At 38.0% G+C, this 22061-nt stretch overlaps 1 protein-coding gene across 5 annotated transcripts in view; it reads right to left on the reverse strand.

Moving 5' to 3' along the window:
• TJP1 (tight junction protein 1) overlaps positions 1 to 22061 on the reverse strand; it is a 156961-nt gene that overhangs the window by 128529 nt on the left and 6371 nt on the right. For all 5 annotated transcript variants that reach the window (XM_059858196.1, XM_059858194.1, XM_059858199.1 and 2 more), the window contains exon 2: positions 20361 to 20493. In XM_059858196.1, the coding sequence (XP_059714179.1) occupies positions 20361 to 20493 (133 nt within the window). The remainder of the gene's footprint in view (positions 1 to 20360; positions 20494 to 22061) is intronic.

The following is a 22061-nucleotide window of genomic DNA, read 5'->3' on the forward strand; positions in this document are numbered from 1 at the left end:
ACACAGATAACAAACCCAAATACTCAAACTTTAATGTTGGAAATGTTGGCAATACATAGTAATCAGTGTAGAAAGATTAATTATGTAACTATTATGCTCCCATCACCATATGATGTTACACATTCCATCTTCTCCACAAAACATCACAGAGATCTACTAAACTTCAAAGAGAATCCAATGTGAGAAAAGAACACATTTTTTCTTCTGACAGAGAAGACTGCAGCTAAGAAGGTGCTCAATCTGTGATGGCACTTCATCCTTCAATAAATTACCTGCATGCTTAACCCTGAGCATGCTTCTTTTCCAAACTGATTTATTACCTTCTAGGAATTGGTCAAATTAATTTCACCAGTCAGTTGCATAACTCTCAATCTATAGGCAGTTCAAAAGCCAAGATAAGTGCATTTACTTGGTGAAATGACCAGTGTTTTCAGGAACCTTAGATTCTATAGAGGTAAAAGAGTTAGAAATTTACCAGAAAATATTCAGAAATACCTCTGAATTATTTTGTCATAGAATTTACTCAACTTCTAGTTCTAGGTCACTGGTTTTCTTTCATTAACAGTTTTAGATTTTGTTTAAAGCACTCAAATCTGCAGTACAGAATAAGAGACAGTATCAATATTTTTTTCAAAGACAGTCTGCAGGTTTCTTCATGATTCGTCCTATACAGCATTCTGCTGCATTCCAGGATACACTGTGAACTTAGGCCTTGAACTGATACTAAAAATGATTTATCTACAACATAATTTGACATTTAAGACAATTTACTTATAAAACTGACAAAATTCCTTATGTCAGCAGATTTTGTGGTTTTCCTTAAAGAACCATTAATAAAGGAATTACAAGTTCAACACAGGAACCATTGGCCAAGACCCAGAAATGAAGCCAGCTGAGGTAAAAGAAAACTTGGTTCAAAAGGGTTTGAAAATAGTTTCTATACATATTTAAATACTCTGGTATGTGTGTGGGCTGGGTTAGATCTCAAGGGAAAAGTAATGAGATAAGCCCCTTCCTGCTGGTAAATGGTAACTGCAAGTCAGCAGCTTTGTGACTCCAAATTCCCTGGACTTTCCCATCCTACTGTCTGCTGCTTGTCACGTTTTAAAAGCTGGTGAAAGTAAAGCCAACCAGCTCAAATAAAACAGGGGTCTTTAAAAATGCATGGTGTTTCCAAGGATTTCCTGTAATCCAGCCATTTAGAACAATAACTGACCATCTTTCTATCATAATTGTATCAAAGATATATTCAGAATAAACAGAGGTTTCAAGCTAGATGGACTTGAAAGCACCAGCAGACCTGTGAAGGTGCTCAGAGGGAGAGCCTGTGCTGTGGCTGTACCACACCTCCCACCAAACCAAAGGCTGAGCTGTGCCTGCAGACGTGGCACACCCTGGGCAATCTGCAAAGTCCGTGCCCATCCAGGTGCCCCACTGCAAATGCCCAAGCACTTTCCAAAGGACAATGACAAAAAAGCACAAGCACATTCCAAAGGACAATGACAAAAAAGGGAGCATGCATAAAAGTCAAATTCTTTGCTCTCTAACCTCTGTGTCAGATCTTTTCATCAGCCACCTTTGTTGCCATCTGTCAGGAGGGTGTGATTACCAAGTATTCCAGCTGACACTGGTGGGAGCAACACTCCAATTTTTAAATTGTAACAATCCACTTCTGAGCATTCCCTCCTGACTCTTGGATACCAGAAAAGAGCAATCTCATTTAGAGTATTAATGGATTTAAAGAAAATCTATTAAAAGTGAAGCAAGATAGCACTAATGAGGTCTGAACACCATGTGGCAATAAAAAGACAAAAATAGCCAAGTAAGATTAGAAGTAGGCATTGACAAAATTGAACTAAAGGTTTTGCACTCAATTAATGTTTGGTATTTTTTTATTTTACTCTTCATTTATATTATTCCTTTCTGTTGAAGCAAGGAAGGGAACGGTAGAGCAGCAGAAATAAAGCCAGTGGATGGTGAAAGGTCCTTACAGAGCAAGATGCCTCACTTGGGTTCTGTATGTCCCTATGCTTGTAAACAGCATGCACAGGGTTACAGGTTTGCTGTTTGCTAGGAAATAAGAAATAGTACAATATATTTTGCTGTGGCACATTAAATAAATATATAATGAAGTCCTTTAAAACATGAAAAAACTCGAGGCTAGACATGATAATCCAATGTTATAAAACCTGTGCTTTTCACAGAATCATTCTCTTGTGTTGAGGTAGCATAGAAATGTTTCAGATCTCTTGTTCAAAACTCACCCTTAATGGGGAAGGCACATTTTGGCCTAATACAGAATAGTCATATTGAGTCAAAATCTGGATATAAAGTGAAGAATAAAAAATAAACAGTTTATTTTTACTATGGCAATGAATTGCTCCATAATTCTGGCTGAATCTCCTAGGAATAATAGGCTGTAGAAAAAAAATATATATGCAGGTGACATAAAACAACTGTCAAGTCATAACCAAAAAGTGCCATGAAAGCTTTAAAAATCCTAAACAATCAAGCTAAATAGGCAACATAGAGGCAAATAAAACTTAATGTTCAAAAATCCAAATAAAGCAAAGTTTTAGCATGACAGTTGTAAAATAAATCTGTCAAAACAGAAGATTTTGTGACCATTGATTTAATGGCAGAAAGCTCAGCAGAAACATCTGATCATTGTACCAAAAAAAGGTAACAAAGTGTTAAGATAGTCAGGGAACTGAATGAAGATTAGCATTGAAAACACTATAATTTCCTCAAGGAATAAATAATAGGTCTTCACCTCAACTCTGTGTTTATGAGTCATTGCTTCTAAAAAGGGAACTGCAGAGGAAAGATACAAAATTGCACAGAAAAATCTCTTCTAAGTAAGAAAAGGACTGCAACTGGGCAAACTGGTATGTTTTTATGATGGATAAGGATTACATTTTTGTGTCAAAGATAACCAGAAAGGAGATTTAACAAATAAATATCTGGACTTCCTAAAGCCAGTTTAAAAAATATCATAAAAAGAACAAGATTTTGAATTCTTGACATTTAAATTACAGAATTCATTGCCAGTGGAAGTGTTCAGGGCAGAAACTTCACCTCCCCTGTGTGTATACATTTCTAGAATATACAAGCACTGTCAATAGTTTTGAAAAAGATGTTAAAACTTTGGATTAAGGCCTAACCTAATTTCTTCTGAATTTAGAGCAACACAGAGTTATTCAGGGGAAATATTTTCCTACCCATGCTTACTTGAAACATCTCCAGCATCTGGTTCTCACCGTTCCCGCAGACAGGAAGCTGCTCCACTGTAATCTCTGTGTGTTATCATTTGCTACCCTCAGTGACATCAAGACTACATAAATAGAGCATTTAATAGTTGGGAGAGACTGGGGCTTTCCTTAGGGACAAACTGGTCATCTGCTAATGATGTATCACACGGCCAACGTAACCCAAATGCACAATTCTGCACAGACTGTACAAATCCCTTCTACTCCTCTGTACTGCAATGTACTTTGCAGCAGAGCAGTTCTGCCTCACAACAAGGTCCCACTGATCACTGCCATTGTAGCATTCCCCTCCCTGCACATTCTCAATGCATTGAAAATGGACAGGGGAAGCAGAGATGCACCCAGAGACAGACTACTGCAGGATGCATTTCTGACTGACTGATACTTGGAGTTTCTAGGGATTAGGGAGAAGCATTTATTTGAAATTGCTGAACATATATGAAAGTACATGTATTCTGTAAGAAACTATGCTATCAGTATGTGTGATTAAAGAAAAAAGGTTTATATATCAGTCCAGTGTATGAGAAAATTAATTAACATATTTAGCATGCAGAGAGATGGATTCCAGCCAGCACAAGACAGAAGGAAGGGGATTCAAGCACTGAACATGGTGTGAGACAGTCAGAACTGGCATCAGGGAAAAGCAGGTAGGAGGCTAATTAGCAGAAGATTTGGAGAATGGGAGAAAAGCCCTTACTTTGAAAACTCCAATAGGCTTTTCCATGCAAATATCCCTTCATTTCCAATAAAAATGCTAGACTATATACTAAAAAATTATATTAGCTTCTCTGACCCTACTTCTTTTCTGTGAGTAGATTGTTTTTGATACAATAATTTCCTATCAAGCACATAGCCATTCATTTGTGGTAAACCATTCTCTTCAGAAACTTTATAATAGAGTTCAGCATCCTATATTTGTGAGGTATACCTTGTTCAATGTGTTACACAGGCACACATGTCTGAAAAGCTACAGTGGTATCAGCTGTATGTCTCATCTGTGGTATCACGGTTTGGCTCATCAATTCTAGCTGCTTTACCTGCTTAAAACTTCATTTCTTCCTTGCATTCAAACTGAGATGACAACACCCTTTGCATCCCTTCTACATTTAGCCTAAACACAATTGTGAAAATATGGTGTTGTCAAAGCTGCGCTGTGAAGGAATTATCACAAGTTCTGAGGTTTCTCTTGTCACTAAAAGTGTAACAAGATTAGTATGGAAACATGGAATGCTTAAAAGAAAGGAAGGAAAAGAAGAAAGGAGAGTATAAAACACACTGCATCACTTCTGTATTAGCACAGGGTGTGTCCTAACTGCTGCAAAAGCAATTGTTGATGTGATGTGCTCTGTAACCTGCTTGACATGACCCCTCACAGACTGCAACACTCCTGGTTCCTAGAAGGACAGAAGGACACAAAGGTTGGGGTGGCTCCCCAAAAGCATTTTCCTACATGCCTTTTGAAGTAAAATATATTCAAACATCCAAAAAGGTCAAAAAGCAAAGTCAAGAGGGCTGGATTACAATATAATATTATTTACTCATTTTGTAAGTTCATTAGTTTGATTAATTATACATACTGAAAATCATAGCTAAGCAAAGTGCAAGTGAGCAAGCCAGAGAACTGTCCCTATGGGACACAAAGTAACTGTTTATTCAAAATTAATCCAACATATTTACAGAATAAAACAAAAAGAAAAAATCAAAAAGAAGAAAATTGTTCATTGTATTGAAAGTCTCTACCTTTGAATTAAAGGACTGGCTCAGGACAAATCACCTTCTGCCCCTGAAAATACTGCAGCTCTATTACTTGTGGTACTGTTCTGCCAATATTCAAAGCTAAATATCAGTGCCTGTTTTTTGTATAAAACATACACAACTCTGTGAAGCAATCTACCTTAGTTTATACTACTTTATAACATCCTTTCAATACTACTCTTCAAATCGTGAACTGAGCTCGGAGTGTTTAAAAAATGACTGAAGTTTTTTATTTGACATAAGTCGATTTCATAAAGAATCTTTGACATAAGACAGTATTACTGCATAGTACTTTAATACCTTCTTTAAAGACTAATATACCTTATTCAAATACACCCAATATACCTTATTCTAATATACCTTACTGCATTTTAAGCAGTTTAATCAAAGAATGGAAAGCAGGTTTAGATGGTGCTGCCTCCTTCAAGGGTCAGAATAATTTCTTGAAAATCTTTGTCAAACATTTAATTTCTGCAATTTAATTTAATAAAACCACCATTTATTGGGGTTCAGTACTTGGACCCTGCCAAGCTTTGCACCCTCATACTAAACACTTAAAATCTTGAGCATCCTTGGTTTTTTCTGCTGACTCCTCCTAGCAGCCAGATTAGATGAGCCTTCTTCCCTCCAAACCAGGCTGAAAGCCTTCACTGCTGCCAGCTCTGTTACGTAAGGGCCCGAGCAGGGCAGAAGGGGAGTGCCGGGTTTGCAACAGGCTCCTGCAGCCCCGGGGCTGGCAGCTGTGGGTGCCACCGTGCCCCAGGGGACTGCCAGCGAGGGGCAGAGGCAGGATGTGGGACACAGCTCTGCAGAGAGCTGTCCCCGAGGACAGGCCAAGGGCAGGAACTGCAGCTCAGACCTCATGCAGGCTGGCTCCAGCTGTGCAGGAGAAGGTACAGTCTGGTTTGGTCAAATGGCTGCTGACAGCATGCTTTGCTTCCCACTGCTTCTGCCCCTGCTCCTCAAAGCTGCATACCCTGCTTTTGGCTTATCCTCCTCCACCTCCTTCTCTGCTCAGGTTTAGACTCCAAATTCCCTTCCCTTTTCTATAGGAGGCACAGTCCCTGCCAACTTCTTACTTCTGGCCCTGCTCCCAGGCTTTCTGCCCCTTTTTAAAGGATAGAAAACCTCCAAAGGAGATCACACTTTCTTTACATAATCTATTTAATAATACTTTTCAAGTAATTCAAAGCTAACTCTCACTCCTGAAAAGATCTCAAAGGACTCCAACAATTTAAAAAGACTAAAATCTGTGTTGAATTATTGAATACAAAGGATGACAAAACCCACTATTGTGGGCTTCCACAAATATACCCAAAATACCACAAATGCTGCCAAGTTCAGTCAGTCAAAACTGTGAGTCATAAGTGACTTAAAAGGCACAAGGGCCGAGCACTGGAGTTTCTTTCACATTTTTTTCAGGTCTGACACTTTCTTTGTCCTTTATCATTTCAGCTTTTGGTATATACTATAACCAGGTTCTAAAGCTGTTCCCACAGCTACAAGGGAAGGAAGATCACTGAAAACTTTCCTCAGGAAGAACAACTTAAAAAACCCACACCACATTCCATCAAAAAGTTTGGAGTAAAACTACAGCAAATGGCAACACCGTATCACTGTGAAGCCCAACTATGCACCCTACTGGTGTTTTTCCAAAATGACCATGAAAATGCATTGTATCATCTGAGAGGAAGATTTTGATACACTCCAACCCATTTGATTCAAAGACCCTTCAATTAGGTATGCACTACTGCATTCATTTCATCATTTTTGTATATTTTATAGTTAAAATCAGAAATTATCTAATTCATCTGCATCAAAGATGGCACAGAGAAAGCTTGACTAGACCGGAAGCTCTCAATCTTTTTTTATTTCTTCAGGCCTCTAGTTGTAAGCAGCAAGGAACCCCTTCTGAGTTTAGCCTACAAGCTAATTTACATATCACATTTCTCTCAATGCCAGGTAAACTGCGGTAGAATTCCAACACACATACTGGTATTTTCCTCTATGCTCCTTAGCAACTCTTCAATCAGAAAGGTCCCAGAAACTTTTCTTTTAGAAGAATAATTTCCTACACTCCCAGCTTCATAAGTATATCTAATAACAACAGTGGCTAGGATGACAATTCTTATTAATTTTGAGCATCTCCACAGGTTATGTTCAGACGGAATTATCTTTAATTAATCCTAAAGCACTATTAAAATCAGACTCATTCATTAGTCAGGGAGCTTAAAAACTAATAATTAATGGGACTCATTCTTCTCATCTTTTTCCTTGCCAGCAAGGAACTGTCTGAAAGCAGTTCTCTGCACTCAAGAAAAGAGAAGCAGCTACATAAAAGAGAAAGCCACTTTTATTTTCATATGTTCTGCTGAAACTTCTGCTTTCCCCGCACCATTACAAGTGAACAGAGTGTTTTCTGACACTTAGGATTCCCAAAATAGTTTAAAAACATATTGCTTTATCCTCTAATATCACATTATGAACCATAAGCACAATTATGACAACTGATATTGTCTGATTTTTTTTCTTTCAAAGGGCAAATATTTTTAAAAAGATCTACACCTGAGTCCTCTTCCTCTCAAATGTAGTTTATTTCACTTGAGGTGTTTACTCAATGATATTTCTACTAAGAACATTTGACCTTTAAACAAACATTCCAGACTATGTCCTTTGGGTGAAAACACACTGGTTGAATTTCCTTCCACGTGTTCCCCTCCAGCATGTTTGCTTTGTTCAATGCCATATTTATCCTGCTCATTGATTCTGGTCTGCCAACAATACCTCTTTTCAACAAACTCTCTTCTAATATCCTCATACAAGGTCTTCCCCATTGCTGGGATGCTGAGCATCCACTTCACTTTTAATTAGAGCAGCCACAAATAAGGTAGTATAGGTGTCTGTTTTAACACCAAAAGAACCAGAGATCCTGACAAAAACTGATTTCAGGACAAATTCTACCCAGTCTTCTGAATATTTAGTGTACCAAAGTGTAACGGTAGAAAAGGAAAATATTTAGGTGTTCCATGCAATGCCTTGAGGTAAATTCAGGGCACTATCACTGTGGTGATAAACCATCTTTACCTTTTTAATTCCACTTGATACATCTGTACTAGTGAGTTTTTAACACATTTTAACATATTTGATACTTAGAGAACTGAGTTTGCTTCTGTGTTTGTAGCTCATCTGATTCTGTAGGACTCTGATGCTAACAGAGTGCCCTAACTACTACTGTAATATGAATAAAAATCACCACAAAAGCTGAAGATGACACAAGAGAAGACAAACTGTGCCAACCTTAGTGTAAAAGCCACTGTAAGCCCTGAGTAAGGAAGACCATTAAGGGACAAAATATAACTTCAGATCTTCAGCTGGTCTCACTCTAAGTCATAAAGAATAATCTAATCAAGGACACCTAATGCCTGATGCCAAGCCCACGTAGTGTTGTAGCCCCACCAATTTATAACAGATGTTTTTTGAAGGTATGGTGTTGAAAGAACACAATCCCATATGGAAAATCCTAGATTATCAGCAGAATCAGAAAGTCTATTAGAAAGATTTATGCTGGAAGGGGTCACTTACAATACTTTGCCTGACACTTTACACTTGCAATTGCTGCCCACAGAGGTACATTTCCACAAGACAGCATCAGCAGAAGATGCATAAAACTGCAAATTGTGCCTTATCACTTCTGTGAGCACTCCACAGTGTGCAGGCACCATTCTAAGCACCATCTTAAACAGAAAAGTTTGCAGTGGTAGAAGAAAAAATGAAGCTTCTGTCAGGAAATTTTAGGTGGCTGGGATCAAGTCCAACAAATCCTCCTGACTCATCCATTATCTTCCTGGTTTTGCACTTGTTCTTAAAAATTGTCTGTTTTCCATCCTAAATTGTATTTCTTCATGGGCTCATCTTAAAGCCCTAAAATGCCCTCACAGAATGCACAGCAGCAGATCTGAATCCATGAAGCAGATACAGCAGCTATTAATAGGGCAAACATGAGATTATAAAGTATTGACTGCAGAACTCTCAGATTAATTCATCACATTTCTGGGCACACGTCTGAACTCACTCTAGCTAGCCTGTGAACACGCACAAGAATTGCTATGAAGTGGAGAAATGAAGACAGGCCAATTTCTGCGTGCTTGCATCCCAGGGTTGTTACTGCCTGGTAAGTACTGGATTCTGTAGCAATCAATCATCCAGATATCCAGTGCTATTTTGCTATATTGCCCAAAACTGCTGTGACTGAAAGTAGAGGAAATACTGCATCCAGTTACTAGAAACAGCTTTTGGCTAAATGGTGCAATATGAAAACCCCTGATTTAGGCCATCCCTGCCTCACCTTGAAGGTAGAGAAAGGAAAAGCCATGTCGTTCTCTGGTTATGCAAGCACTGGTAGATAACCAAGAAAGGCAAACTTGGCTAATTTGGCCAACCAAGTTTCCCAAGGATCACATGTTTAAGAATGAAATAATATAGACCACATTTCTAATTAGAAATTGTGAAAAGCTTTCTAGCAGCTGTTGAGAGTCTTCATCTTGGAGCTCACATCCCTATCTCGTTACAGTAAATGAATCACGATTTCACAAAGCTGTGTTTAACAGTCCATATATAAAAACAGGCCTAACAAAGGCCAGATGAAATGCTGCCTGAGCACTCAGGCAGCATCCAACTTCTGTGTGCAGCTTTGACTGGCAATCATATTATTCTACGTTATCAGAGTCAAGTAAATAATTAATATATTATAATAATTTCATAAGACACACTGCCTTTCTGAGAAGGGCAAAACAAGAACTGTGTTTGTAGTTGAATGTTGAACATTCTCTATTCACACAGTGCAGTATGTGACTCCAGTATTTTTCCTTTATCTGAAGAACTGCAAGAAACTCACTGAAAAGCCTATTGCTCAGACTTGAATACTGTATACTACTAACTTATTTTCCAAGCAGGTTGAGAAAGCACTTTCTGGTTTCTGAACATCTGAGCAGCTCCAGGAGCAGATCTTCTCCTTGTTGGTTTTCCCCCTTCTTTGTCATTACCAACCTTTAAGCCCTCTCTCCCTGGGCTGTCCTCAAGGGCAATGAAAGGTAACATTATACAGCTGCAGATGTCAGTAGATACCAGAAGTTAAATGTTGAATCTTCATAAAAATACAAACACCAATATTTGCTTCCTTTCTATTCATGCAGTGGTACTCACCACAGTGAAAATAGGATATGTACTTTTCAAATTCTCTAGCTCTGAGGGGTTCTAGATAAGTATAATGATAGTACAGCCAAGACTGCTAAATTTATTACAGGAGCCTGTGATCCCAATAGTATATTGCTAATAACAGTGCCAAATATCCAAAGGCAGCTGCTCTGTAGAGGTTATCCAGTCCTGTATGCTCCCTCACAGAATACTGCAGAGCAATAAGCAGAGGCATATTATACCAGTGGGAGAAGCAAGCTGCTCTTCTTAGATATAGACGAGTAACAAACACCCAATATTTCTTTGAAAAATCAAGGAAAACTGTGCCAGAGGACAAAAAGGACATCTGTGCCAAAAGAAACCAGAATCTCTGCAAACTGAAAGTGTCTCTATTGCTGCAAGAACGATGAGCCAGCCCACGCTAACTGCCCTATTCCATTAATGCAGTCTAACCCTTTTTTCAGTCTAAGCACAGCTTATAAACAATTTGTTTTCCATTCACAGCCCTAGACTTCAAAAATAAATTTCTTTGGATTAAAAAAACCCAACGTTCTCCTAGAAGTTTGCTATGGCATTTTTGCAAATTCATGCAGTCTGAATTCCAAGGTGCTCACAATCCATCTTTTTTTATTTTATTCTGCATTTAGGTTGAAGACTTGGGTGTTGGGTGCAATGCACTTCATTTTCAACTTTCGATGCGTACAATTACGTTTTCATTATTTTAACAACATTTTCAGTTAATATTTTTCCAGTGACTGCAGCAAAACCTTATGCTACAGTCCATATTTCAATTTTTTTTTTTACTGCTGAGAGTATCCTGTCAGTTCTTCTACATTAGTACTGGCACATCCTCTTAAAATAAACCATCTGCTGAAGACAAATTCCTTTGTCCCCAGCCTGGGCACACTCCCCAGCCATTTGGACAACAAAGATGGGAAAAGGGCTAGATGGAGAATTCTTTGGGATGGTGAAGAATATTCAAAAAACGCCATATTTCACTTGAGTGATAAATGACACGTTCCTGAACGCCCACTGGGACTTCCAGAGAGCAGAGGGAAAAAAGTTGGTAAAGGCAGACCTTGACAGGGTGACAGTGACATTTTACAACTGTTGTTGAAGGACTGCCTGTGTAGGGTCAGGCCCTGCCCTTGGAGATGTTTGCTACTGGCAGAGATGGTACAATGTGACAGGCAGAGTTTTGTCAACAAGACTCTAAAAATTTATGTAGAGCTCATGCTGACAAAGAGTGACCCTAACCAGTAGTATTTTTTGTATTAAATGCGAAGTGTATGCATGTGTGTACATATGACACATGTATATTTTTGTTTATATAATTTATATAGACAGATATGCACATCAGCGTCTGGATAGTGACAGATAAACTTGAGCATGGCTCACTTTAAAAAGAGGAATTCTGCAGTTGCTTAGGCACTCACTCTATCTTCTCAACCCTTTGTGTAACTAAAAAAGACATTCTTCCAAAGTAAGGAAAGAAATATAACCCAGTGCTGTGAAATCCCACTTTGAAATGTTCCAGAAGCTATCCTTACTGGAGTATCTGAGTAACAGCTATGGAATACTTTGATTATTATTTCTTCTATTGTAACTTGAAAAGCTTAAAACTTGAAAGAAAAAAAAAAAAATTCAAAAGGACTTTTAAGGAGGTCAAATGTATTTCAAGACCTTGCCCAGCCCACTCTCAGCACCATCAGCATTTGGCCAAGTGCATCTTCGGGCTTGTCAAAACAAAGCCGAGAATTACTGCAACACTTGCAGACATTCTGTCTGCATCACTTCCACATGTATCAGGACCTGCTCCTCTGCAATACTCCAGAAGCACCTCCACACCAAGCTGGCCTGTCTGACTTAAGACCTGCTTGGTGAGAATACCAACAGATGGACACTTTGAGAGAATCCCACTGAGTGAAAGGCTTGAGGCTTAAAATCTCTCAAAAACCTGAAGGCCTTAACTGTAACTGCGGCTATTGTCTTTGTGCGTAAGTTACGAGGATACTCTGATTTTTCATGGAGATCAATTCTCCTGTTTCAGGAAGAAAACATTTTTTCCGTTCATTTCAGTGCACTAACAAGTTCTAAGTGCAGGTGGAATATTAATACTCCCATCCTTAATCTTCTGTAGTATTGCCAGGTACGGATCAAGGAATGCCTGAGACAGTAACAGTTACTCAGTTTCTCAGTTACTTCTGAGGAAGTAGGTGTCTGAAGGTCAAAGGAAACATTTCAATTTCTTTTGCTAGAAAAAGCAGGAAGAAAAATTTCTGTCCCCACCAAAGACTGCATGCTGACACTGACTGTACTTGCATTATAGGATCATTATTATTTCCATGAAATTATTATATATTTGCAGACATGCCAGTGGTGCCCACACAAAGTATTTAATGACAGAAGGTTCCAAGCAGCTTTTGCAAACAAAAACAATGTATTTTGCTTAATAATAAAAATCAAATTTTAAAAGCCATTAGAATTAATCACCCAAACTCTAGTTTCGAAGGGGAAGCAGTTCTGGTGAGGCAAAAAACTAGCAAAACCCAAAAAACCCCAAACATCCAACAAACCTAAACTGAAAAAACCTCCAGCAACCTAATAAAAATATTAAAACAGACATGCTACTAGCATATACATTCTAGTAATGTATTTGAAAAGCCACTCATACTGACACTTCTGTTATTTGCTATTTTTAAGCACAAGGCTGAGAGCCTGCAATAGAAATTGTTGCAGTCTTTGCTTTCTCATATATAACAAGTCTGCCTCTTTTTGAGCACAACAGTAGAGAAAGGTCAAACAAATAAAATCTATCAATAACAGGAAAATAGTTTGAGCAATATAATCTTAACTTCTACTCTAGAAATAAATCTGGGAAGAATTTTTGGCATGAAAGATAAATGCACTTAGACTCAAAGCCAGTTTAGAGTCACTCACATAAAATTCTTTTGGACAGAAACAATTATTTTATACACAAGTATTTAATGCCTAACAAAACATTAAGGAATCTAATCGACAATAAGAAACCTTGATTTTTCAGGAAAAAAAAATTACTTGAGCGTTGACCTAGAGAAGCTCACATTTGTATGAGCGTTACTCTTTTCCCTGAGTCATCCCATCAATTTGCTTTAATACAACACTGATCATCATGTGGCTCCATACAGAGTTCAGCTCAGAAATTGAGACATTCAGAGGAGCTCAGAAGTGTCTGAAAAGCAGGGATAGTGGTCATTCTAAATCACCTCTCTGCTTCCCTCCATCTCTGGGCTAGCTGAAGGACAATTGGACCCTGATTCTGCTTGGGGCTGCAGCTCACAGGCAGGTGGGCACTGATATTGAGACTAAATGACAATAGCATCCCACACCACCACACAAAGAGGAGCTGATATTATGTAACCTAAAGACAAAATACACCATGGCCTACATATCTTTTGACATTTTAAGAGATGATGGACCTGACAAGTCACAATCATCCGCCAAGTATAATGGTGGTGGAGTAATCAAGCAGGTATTACTCTAACAAATGCCAAAGAGTATTTCAGTACAGCTCCATCTGCCCAAATTCACAGTGCCATTCTGAGAAGAAATAAAAATAACCTAAAACATGCACTCAAAAATATATTTCTAATTCAAATTAAATGTAAACACAGACATCAGTTAACATCCTTGGTAGACTTGACTGGAACACTGAATTTGTTGAGAAATGTAAATCAATCAGTCTGAATCAATTCAGAAACACAAATCAAGGTCAATCACAATTCAGAATTTAGCAAATTAAATTACTTGTTCATTTATGGTTAACTTCCTTAGGTTAATCTTAAGGCTGTATAAGCTTCACCTAGTATTATGCTTGAGACTTAATAATTTGCCTTGACATTTAGAATAGCTCTTACATAAAACTTTGGATTTGTTTTTAAATAAAAAGCAAGATGACAGAATAAACAATGCTGAAAATATACTCTTTCCCAGAAGAATTGTAATCTTGGATCAAAAGCCTTTAGGTTTTTTCTCTCTTTCCATCAGTATTATATCTCCACACTTGTTCAAATTAAATTCTTTTTCCTCTGTGTTTAAAACTATTCACTATATATATTAAAACAAGTAATACGTATAATTCTGGGTTTTTTCTATATACTTGACCAAGAAAAATACACACATAAGATGTAAAGTCTTTTAATTTCATTAATTATAAAATGTGTAAACTGCTTGAATATTCCTTTTTTTCCATTTTTTTAGACTATTTTAGGTAAAATAGACCAGCCAAAACTATATAAAATCTGTACTGTGTTCATACACCATCAATAGATTAAACGATTATAATAAATGGGTTACAGTACAACAACAATATTGTGAAGCAAGGCTAAGCTACCAGAGAGGATTTAAATCTCAGAAACAGCTGCATAACAACCACACTTCTCTGAACAGTAACAAATTAAGGGCATCCACAAGACTCCAGCTGTGCTAATGAGTTCATCCTTCCACATCTACAGAGACGACCAAAATACCTGCAGGACTTTTTAAAGAACATGAGCACTCTTATGTCTCCATCCTAAGAAACTGAGTCTGATACACACCATTTGTGTTATTATTCATTTCTCATTTTACAAGTTTTACAGACACATATTCAAATTAAAATACTCAGCAGGAAAATCAAGATAAATGGAAATTTAAAACCTGAAGAATTTTATTTTAAAAAATAAAACAAAAATCAAATTCCTGAACAATATCTACCACTTCAGAAGTCATTTGTGAGATGATTCAATGGGAAGATGAGTTTGCAATAGATGAAATTAAATAAAAACCTGCAATAAATCTCTGCTTCACTAGAGACTAGACTGCCTTGCTCAGCAATATGCTCCATGACAAGTTAACCAGTATAGTGCAGTATTATGTTTTAATCACTACATTTTTTCACTGGGGGAATGGGGCTACTCACAGCACTGGTAAGAACAAAACCCAAGCAAACTGATTCTAAACCTGCTGTATGCTATAAAAATCTACCAAGGAGACTGGGGAAGTGAAATAAGGATGTCATCACAAACATCCAAAAAGTTAATCACTAAAGCCTCTAAAGAGCCTTGAAACTTCACTAGAAATGGTAAAGCACGTGAAAGAGCAGCAAGAGCACAATGGCACAGCCACTGTCAGGAGCTGCTCCCCGGGTGCTGGGCGCACACGCACCTCCCTGCACACACAGCATGCCGGGCACACGCCCCCACAGAGCATGAGAGGTCAATCACTCCATCCTGCTAATGAGAGCAGGCAAGCACAGAAACACCGAGCTTCTGCAGCTCCCCTGCAAGGAATTATACAAGGCATCAGCCTCCGTTCAAAGGCATAACACCTACTACAGTGCACTAAAAATTACTATTCTAGGTGAACATGTGTGCTCCCCATCTAAGGAAAGCAAGAGCACATTAGCTAATTCTCACTTTCTGATTATCTCCTTCTTTGTTGCCTCTTCCATTTTGTCATGCATTCCACAGTGCTTTATTCAGACTGCTTTTTGTACTTAGCTGTCTTTCTTTTCAGTAATCTTCTACCCTACTGTGTTACTTTTGTGCTTAACATGCTGACATCAGGAACCTTTGGAGCATTAGTGCACAGCAATTCTAGCCAACATCACTTCGTTGGCAGTATACGGCAAGAGGAGACAAAACAATGCACCTGAAAAAGGAATTGCTAGAAAGGAATGAAAAAGTGAGAAAAAGAAACCGGTGTTGGTATAACATTTTGCAAAATTATTCCTTGGATTTTAACTCCAAAGCAAATGGAAGTACACTGGAGATTTTCTGCTTTGCTCCAGCTGCAGGTGAACTGAACCTAGCTGTGTGCATGTTTAGTGAGAGCAGGCTAGCACCAGCTGCCTCCAGCACTGGCCTTGCTCATATTGGAAATAACTGCAGTGCTCTGATTCCAAGATGAGCTCCTTTGTCCAAAGGACTGCTTTTAGCAGGAAAGGCTTAATTATTTCCTCCTTTAAAAATACACTTTTCAAGGTGCTGATTTCAATAATTTCACAAGTCCAATCAAAGAGTTACAAAACTTAAAAGTGTCTTAGACATAAAATTCATTATATGTGCTCCTTACAAAAGCTTTCAAAGTCTCCCTTTTGGTCATTCCCAGAAAATCAGCACTGACTAAAAGGAAAAGAAGGGAACAGTTTCTCTGCATCCATACATTGTAGGGGTGGTCAGTGTTTGTAGTGCTATGAGACCTGCACAAATTCTGTCACACAGGCAGCAACCAAACCACGAGATCCATTCAAACACCCCTGAGCTGTCACACAGCCTCCCAAGGCAGCTCCACACCAGAGAGAAGGACAACTCCCAGGGCTCTATCAAGCAGGGCAGTCCCAAAATGCACCAGCATCCCAACGTGACCTTCAGAAGCCCTAGCATCAGTGCAGCACTTGAACAGCTTCAGAGCCATATGCAGCTAAAGAATCAGTTTAGTCACATCTTACCTATTATTAGAAATGGATTGTAAGGTCCTTGAGAGTAAACATTTCATGTTTGCACAATGCCTAGTACAACAAAAACCCTGTCAACGAACAGGGCTCAGAAGTGCTACTGCTATCTGGGGTAGCTTGTACAGAGCCAGGGTTTGATTCAGAGTAACAAAGATTAAAATATGGATGTAATGGAACATTAGTACACCAAGCTCAATCTACAAGTAAGTAGGTATTCCATGTGTGCTCCCAAGAGCTGATAATGCTATTCTTATATTTTCTTCCTTTTTCCACAACGTAGACTTGGAGTTCTGCAACATTTCTGGGTTGAAAATAACCATTTGCCAATATTCAACATAAAATACAGATGTATTTTTATACATACCACTAAAACTGAGTTTTTCAAGGGCTAATATTTGGCACAGCATAGCATGATGATATTCCTTTAAAGAAGAACTGAAGGGCAATCAAACAGATTTTACTTCGTTTGGGTGAACATGTGCTACTCTAAGTGGTACTGCTAATACATAGAGAGGATAAAGAAAAGAAAAAGGGTGCAAGAAGTTGAAAATGGATACACATTTTAAGGGAGTTGCTGTGCTATCACTCTGTGGCTTAACATATTTTCATCATTTTATCTTCTCACTTGCTGCCTTAGCAAAATGGTAAAAGGAGGCATCCCTTACAAACCCCAGTACCATCCACTTAAGAAAGCAGAGGTATCACTAAGAAATAAAACTGAGATTTTGTCAGCAATCCTGCAGACTCTCACCACTTGTAATCAGGAAGAACTTATGCCTTCTGGAAGGGTGTTGTGAGCTTAATACAGGTGAGGCAGCTATGGGATGTGATTACAGGGATGCAGTGCACCAGCTGGGAACTGTGTGCTTCGACAGTCCCACACAAACCACAGAATGGCTTGGTTTGGAAAGGACTTTTAAGGTCACCTAGTTCCTACCCCTCACAATGGGCAGGGATGCCATCCACTAGAACAGGTTGCCCAGGAGCCCATCCAGCCTGACCTTGAGCAGGGACATGCCAATCCCTGAGGCTTGCAATGGGTCACTGCAGCAGCAGGCCATCAGATACTGAGGCTCCACATGCAAGGAGCTCTCTTGCACTCTTGGCTAGATCACCCGTACAAAGAGCCACACGTATAACCAAAAGCCATTAACATCACAAACTTCATATGTTACTAACTGCAGTAAACAACAGACTTGGCAGCATCACCTTGCCCAGACAACCCTCTGAAGGCACCCATGGCAGTCACTCCCTGCTGAAATTTTACACATGCAAAAGGCTCTTCACTGGTTATTCCCTCCCTAGCCAAAAATAAACCTATTTTTTAATGAGCCTCCCAGTTTAATGCAGCTCCCACAACTTGTCCCAAGCTTCAGGTAAAGTCACAGTCAAGTAGTAAACACAGCATTTTCATGTATTGAATTTTAGTATGGGTATACTGCATTGAAATGCAGAACTTCCCCACTGGGGACACATTTATTCACTTCAAGAAAAGAAAGCATAAGTTATTTTTTACGTCTTTCTGCTGTTAGGATTTGTCCTCAGTAAGAATTTGTTGAGTGAAACCTTTAAACAAAAGGTTTCCAAAAAAGATTAGTTTAGGATTTAAGTTGACATTACTTATTTTAAAGTGAAATCCAGCAACATTCAGAATTATTAATGGATCTCATTCTCATTACATGATGAATGAAACCAACAGTTCACTGGATGCTGTCAGCACCTAAGTTATCCACATATTTAAATACGAAACTTTTCAACTTCACTGTGCATAAAATGAATATACTACATAATAAAATAGTTGTAAAGAGAACATTTTTAAAAGCTCCTTTGTGTTTTAATTTTTATTTTTAATTGTTTTCTGTCTGCCAGTGCCTGAGTGTTTTAACTAGATCAAGACTCTTAACATGAAAAATGTTCAGTTCAGAGAGCCCTCATGAAAGACTTAGAGATACTAATTTATTCAATTACTTCTTTAGATCTATTTTTAATCACAGTTTGAGAACAATAAAACCGCAATTATACAATATCAAGAAATATTTCAGTATGAATCTAAATCTTGTAGCAGCAAGAAAATCCGTATTTTTAACTCTGATTTGTGTGCTTAGCTGTTTAAATCTGTATCATCCTTTAACATGGGATCTCAGAAAAAGTGAACTTCCTTTCCTCATCCTAATTATCAATACTTAGCTATTAATGCATGAATTTATACATGACACACTCTACACATTGTATGCTAAGATACAGATGTGCCCATTATTATCTGTCTCAAATCTCTTTGCAAAGGTTCTATGGCATGCAAGCAATTCTTTTTACCATTGGCTATAATCTCTTTTTCTTTGAAGGCCCCAAGAGCAGAGATAGATTTAGATAAAACTCCTTAATAGGACCACACAGATGAAGACCCATATAGCAGAAGGAAATTTTGCTCCCTGGGGGAATTTGTAACCTTCAGCATAAGCAGGATCAGTGCTGTGACAACAGTGAGCACAGACACACCAAAGGCAGCTGGGAATGAGGCAGCACAGCTCCCTCAGACTCCCAGCCAGGGCACACAGCCCTGCAGGACTGGCCAGACCCAGAAGTATCTGGGCTCCATGCAACACACTACTTCCCAAATCCTTCCCAGTAACTTCATTACTTCCTTGAACAGCAAACAACAAGCTCTTTGTCCCAGAGATAGTGTTGTGAGATTTTGCAATTAAAAACAAAGCTGTCCTGAGGAAAAAAATACCAATTATGCTATTGGCATCATCTGTGAAAAATATCCCACTGAAAGACAACACACTCAAACCACTGTTATGCCTTAAAGATGTTTCCCCAAATCCCATCTGAATATTTTAGTGATATTGTTTCTAGCACCATGCAATGCCAGACAACATCTTCACATCACTATTGATTTCTACATTTTAAAGGCAGCACATATTTTTTAGCTCTTTCATCCTCATATTTCACAACCAATTTATAATTCAACATATTCTTTGACGTTGTTTAAACACTTAAAGAGTAAATTATTTTAGCTTATCAGAATATAATTTGTTTTGACCAAATTCCCCCCAGTTAGTTGGGAGGTTGTCACGGCTCTTTACCATGATCATATTGAAGTTTCCGAAACTGTAACACAAACACATATACCCCCTAACCACAGAGAAGAGAAAAGGAATATACCAGTGCTGCCTAACTGAAGTAACCTATCACCTGTGACACCAGCTTTCAAGTGCTATAAGCATACACATCTTTTAGAAAAACATATTTCCTTTTCTAGCACTTTATTAAAGCCATAAGCAACTGAAATAGTTACTTGGGTTTTGCAAAAAGTCATGCATTCCAAAACCTCAATATGAAAATAAAATTTGAAATCATATTTTGTTTTGCATATTTACTCCATTTGCAAGTCAATTTCTTAATCTTATGGAGGCAACGATGTTAAAATTTGATGTAGAAATGTCCGTCTCATGGTTGCTGAAGAACAACAATGTAGTTGCACATCACCAATCATAAGTGACATCACTGCTCATCATGTCTGGCAGCGTAGCAAGGCAATTAAAACATTAAGTACAATACCTTTGCTAATCTGACAAGCAGGTAAACCCAATGTAAGAAGCAAACTGTTTCATTAATAAGATTCTCTTAACTTCATATAGGACAAATGTAAAAGATAAAGTACTTACAGTGAATTCACAGAAATCAATGCTATCAAGACTTTTGCTTCTGTGTATTCTCCCTTTTATTCTTCTTAAAGAGGGCTTTCCCTGACTTACACTACAGGTAGCACCATTGGGATTTTCGGAAGATGGAGTTACCCTGCCAAACAAAAAGAGCCACATATCAGAATACATTCTTTTATTTGCTTAAAGTGAAAAATTTACAAAGGAAAGCACATTACCAGGCTATACATACAAGAAATGCCATTCCAAGTAACAGTTTTCAATCACTAAGTGCCAAAATAAGATCACAAGTTTGTAGAAGTCTAGCTCCCATCAAGACCACACAGCTTGCAGGTTTTGTCAAAAACATTCTGAAGTTATCTTTTTTATACAAAAGTGTGCAGAAACAGAAAAAAAGACACATTGTAGAAAAATATTTTTTACTTCTGAAAATTTAAAAGCACTATTTTTCTTTGTTTCTTCAGTAGAAACCCCAGACCTGTGACACCCATTGATGGCTGTCAGTTAAATCACCAGGAGGCCTGGCAGTATTTGGCTTTTGACCTTTTCCAGTTTGAGTGCTGATGGTGCTTCAGCTATTCTAGCAATGAGTAACAACCAACAATAATGACATTAATATCATCTGCTGAAGTTATAGGGGTAATATATTAAGCAACTACACTTGATAAGACCTTTCATCATATTGTAATCTACACAGAGTCCTAGGGGGAGTCCATAAGTAAAATATTTGGAGGAAGCAATCCATATTTCAATGAGCTTGTTGGAAATCACTAATAAGCAGAACTAAGTTAACAATTAACTAAGTGTACTAGGATTTGTGACATTAATATTTGAAATACAAAATAGTCCCTAGTCAGACTGGCACTTAAGGAAAAGGAAAACTCCATTCCAGCAAATACACTCACCAAGAATTACCTAAAAACCTGAAGTCTTCATGCCCAGATTTACACTTATTTCATGTTATTTCTCAACTGCAGCCATAGAAGATTTCAAAACACAGCTTAAACAAGAAATAATATGTATTTTTTTGCATTTCCCTAGTCTTTAGACAGCAGTTCAGTATTTCTCCCAAAAACCATTAACATTCCTCTCACAAAAAAAAAAAAAACCACTTTAGGATGCTTTTTATGTTCTTTAACTTAGAATTAATGGCTTTTGTGTGCACATAAATGTTTGTGCAAAAAAGAAAGAAAGGTGAAGATGTCTTAAACGGATGCATCACCAAAACAGGACATTGCATAGTGGGCCACATCAGCTCCTGAACTACTAAATTCCAAATACAATAACCACATGCTGAATGCTCTTGTTTGATTAGCAAGACTTCCAGGTCTACACAACGTCATGGTCAGGATAACATGGCCATGGGACAGCCAGGGAGAAGAAATTACAATATCCAAACTAGAAAATTAAAGCAACTCCTTTCAAATCTCTTATTCAATTTATAAAGATAAAGCCCTTCATTTTTTGTTGAATCACTGCAACCACCAAATCACTATTTTGTTTTCAGATGCCTGATTTTGGGAGTTTTTACACATGCACACAGACCCACATCCAAACAGCTTTCTCCAAGTTCTCTTGACAACATAGTAATTTGGTTTAGATGGTTTTTCCCCTCGGGTTATTTTATTGCCAACTTTAAACTGCAAATTTCTACCTGAAAACATAACTATAATATCCATACATCTTAATTACAATATGAAACCC

The sequence above is a fragment of the Haemorhous mexicanus genome, chromosome 13, assembly GCF_027477595.1.
Source record: "Haemorhous mexicanus isolate bHaeMex1 chromosome 13, bHaeMex1.pri, whole genome shotgun sequence".
Lineage (NCBI taxonomy): Eukaryota > Metazoa > Chordata > Aves > Passeriformes > Fringillidae > Haemorhous > Haemorhous mexicanus.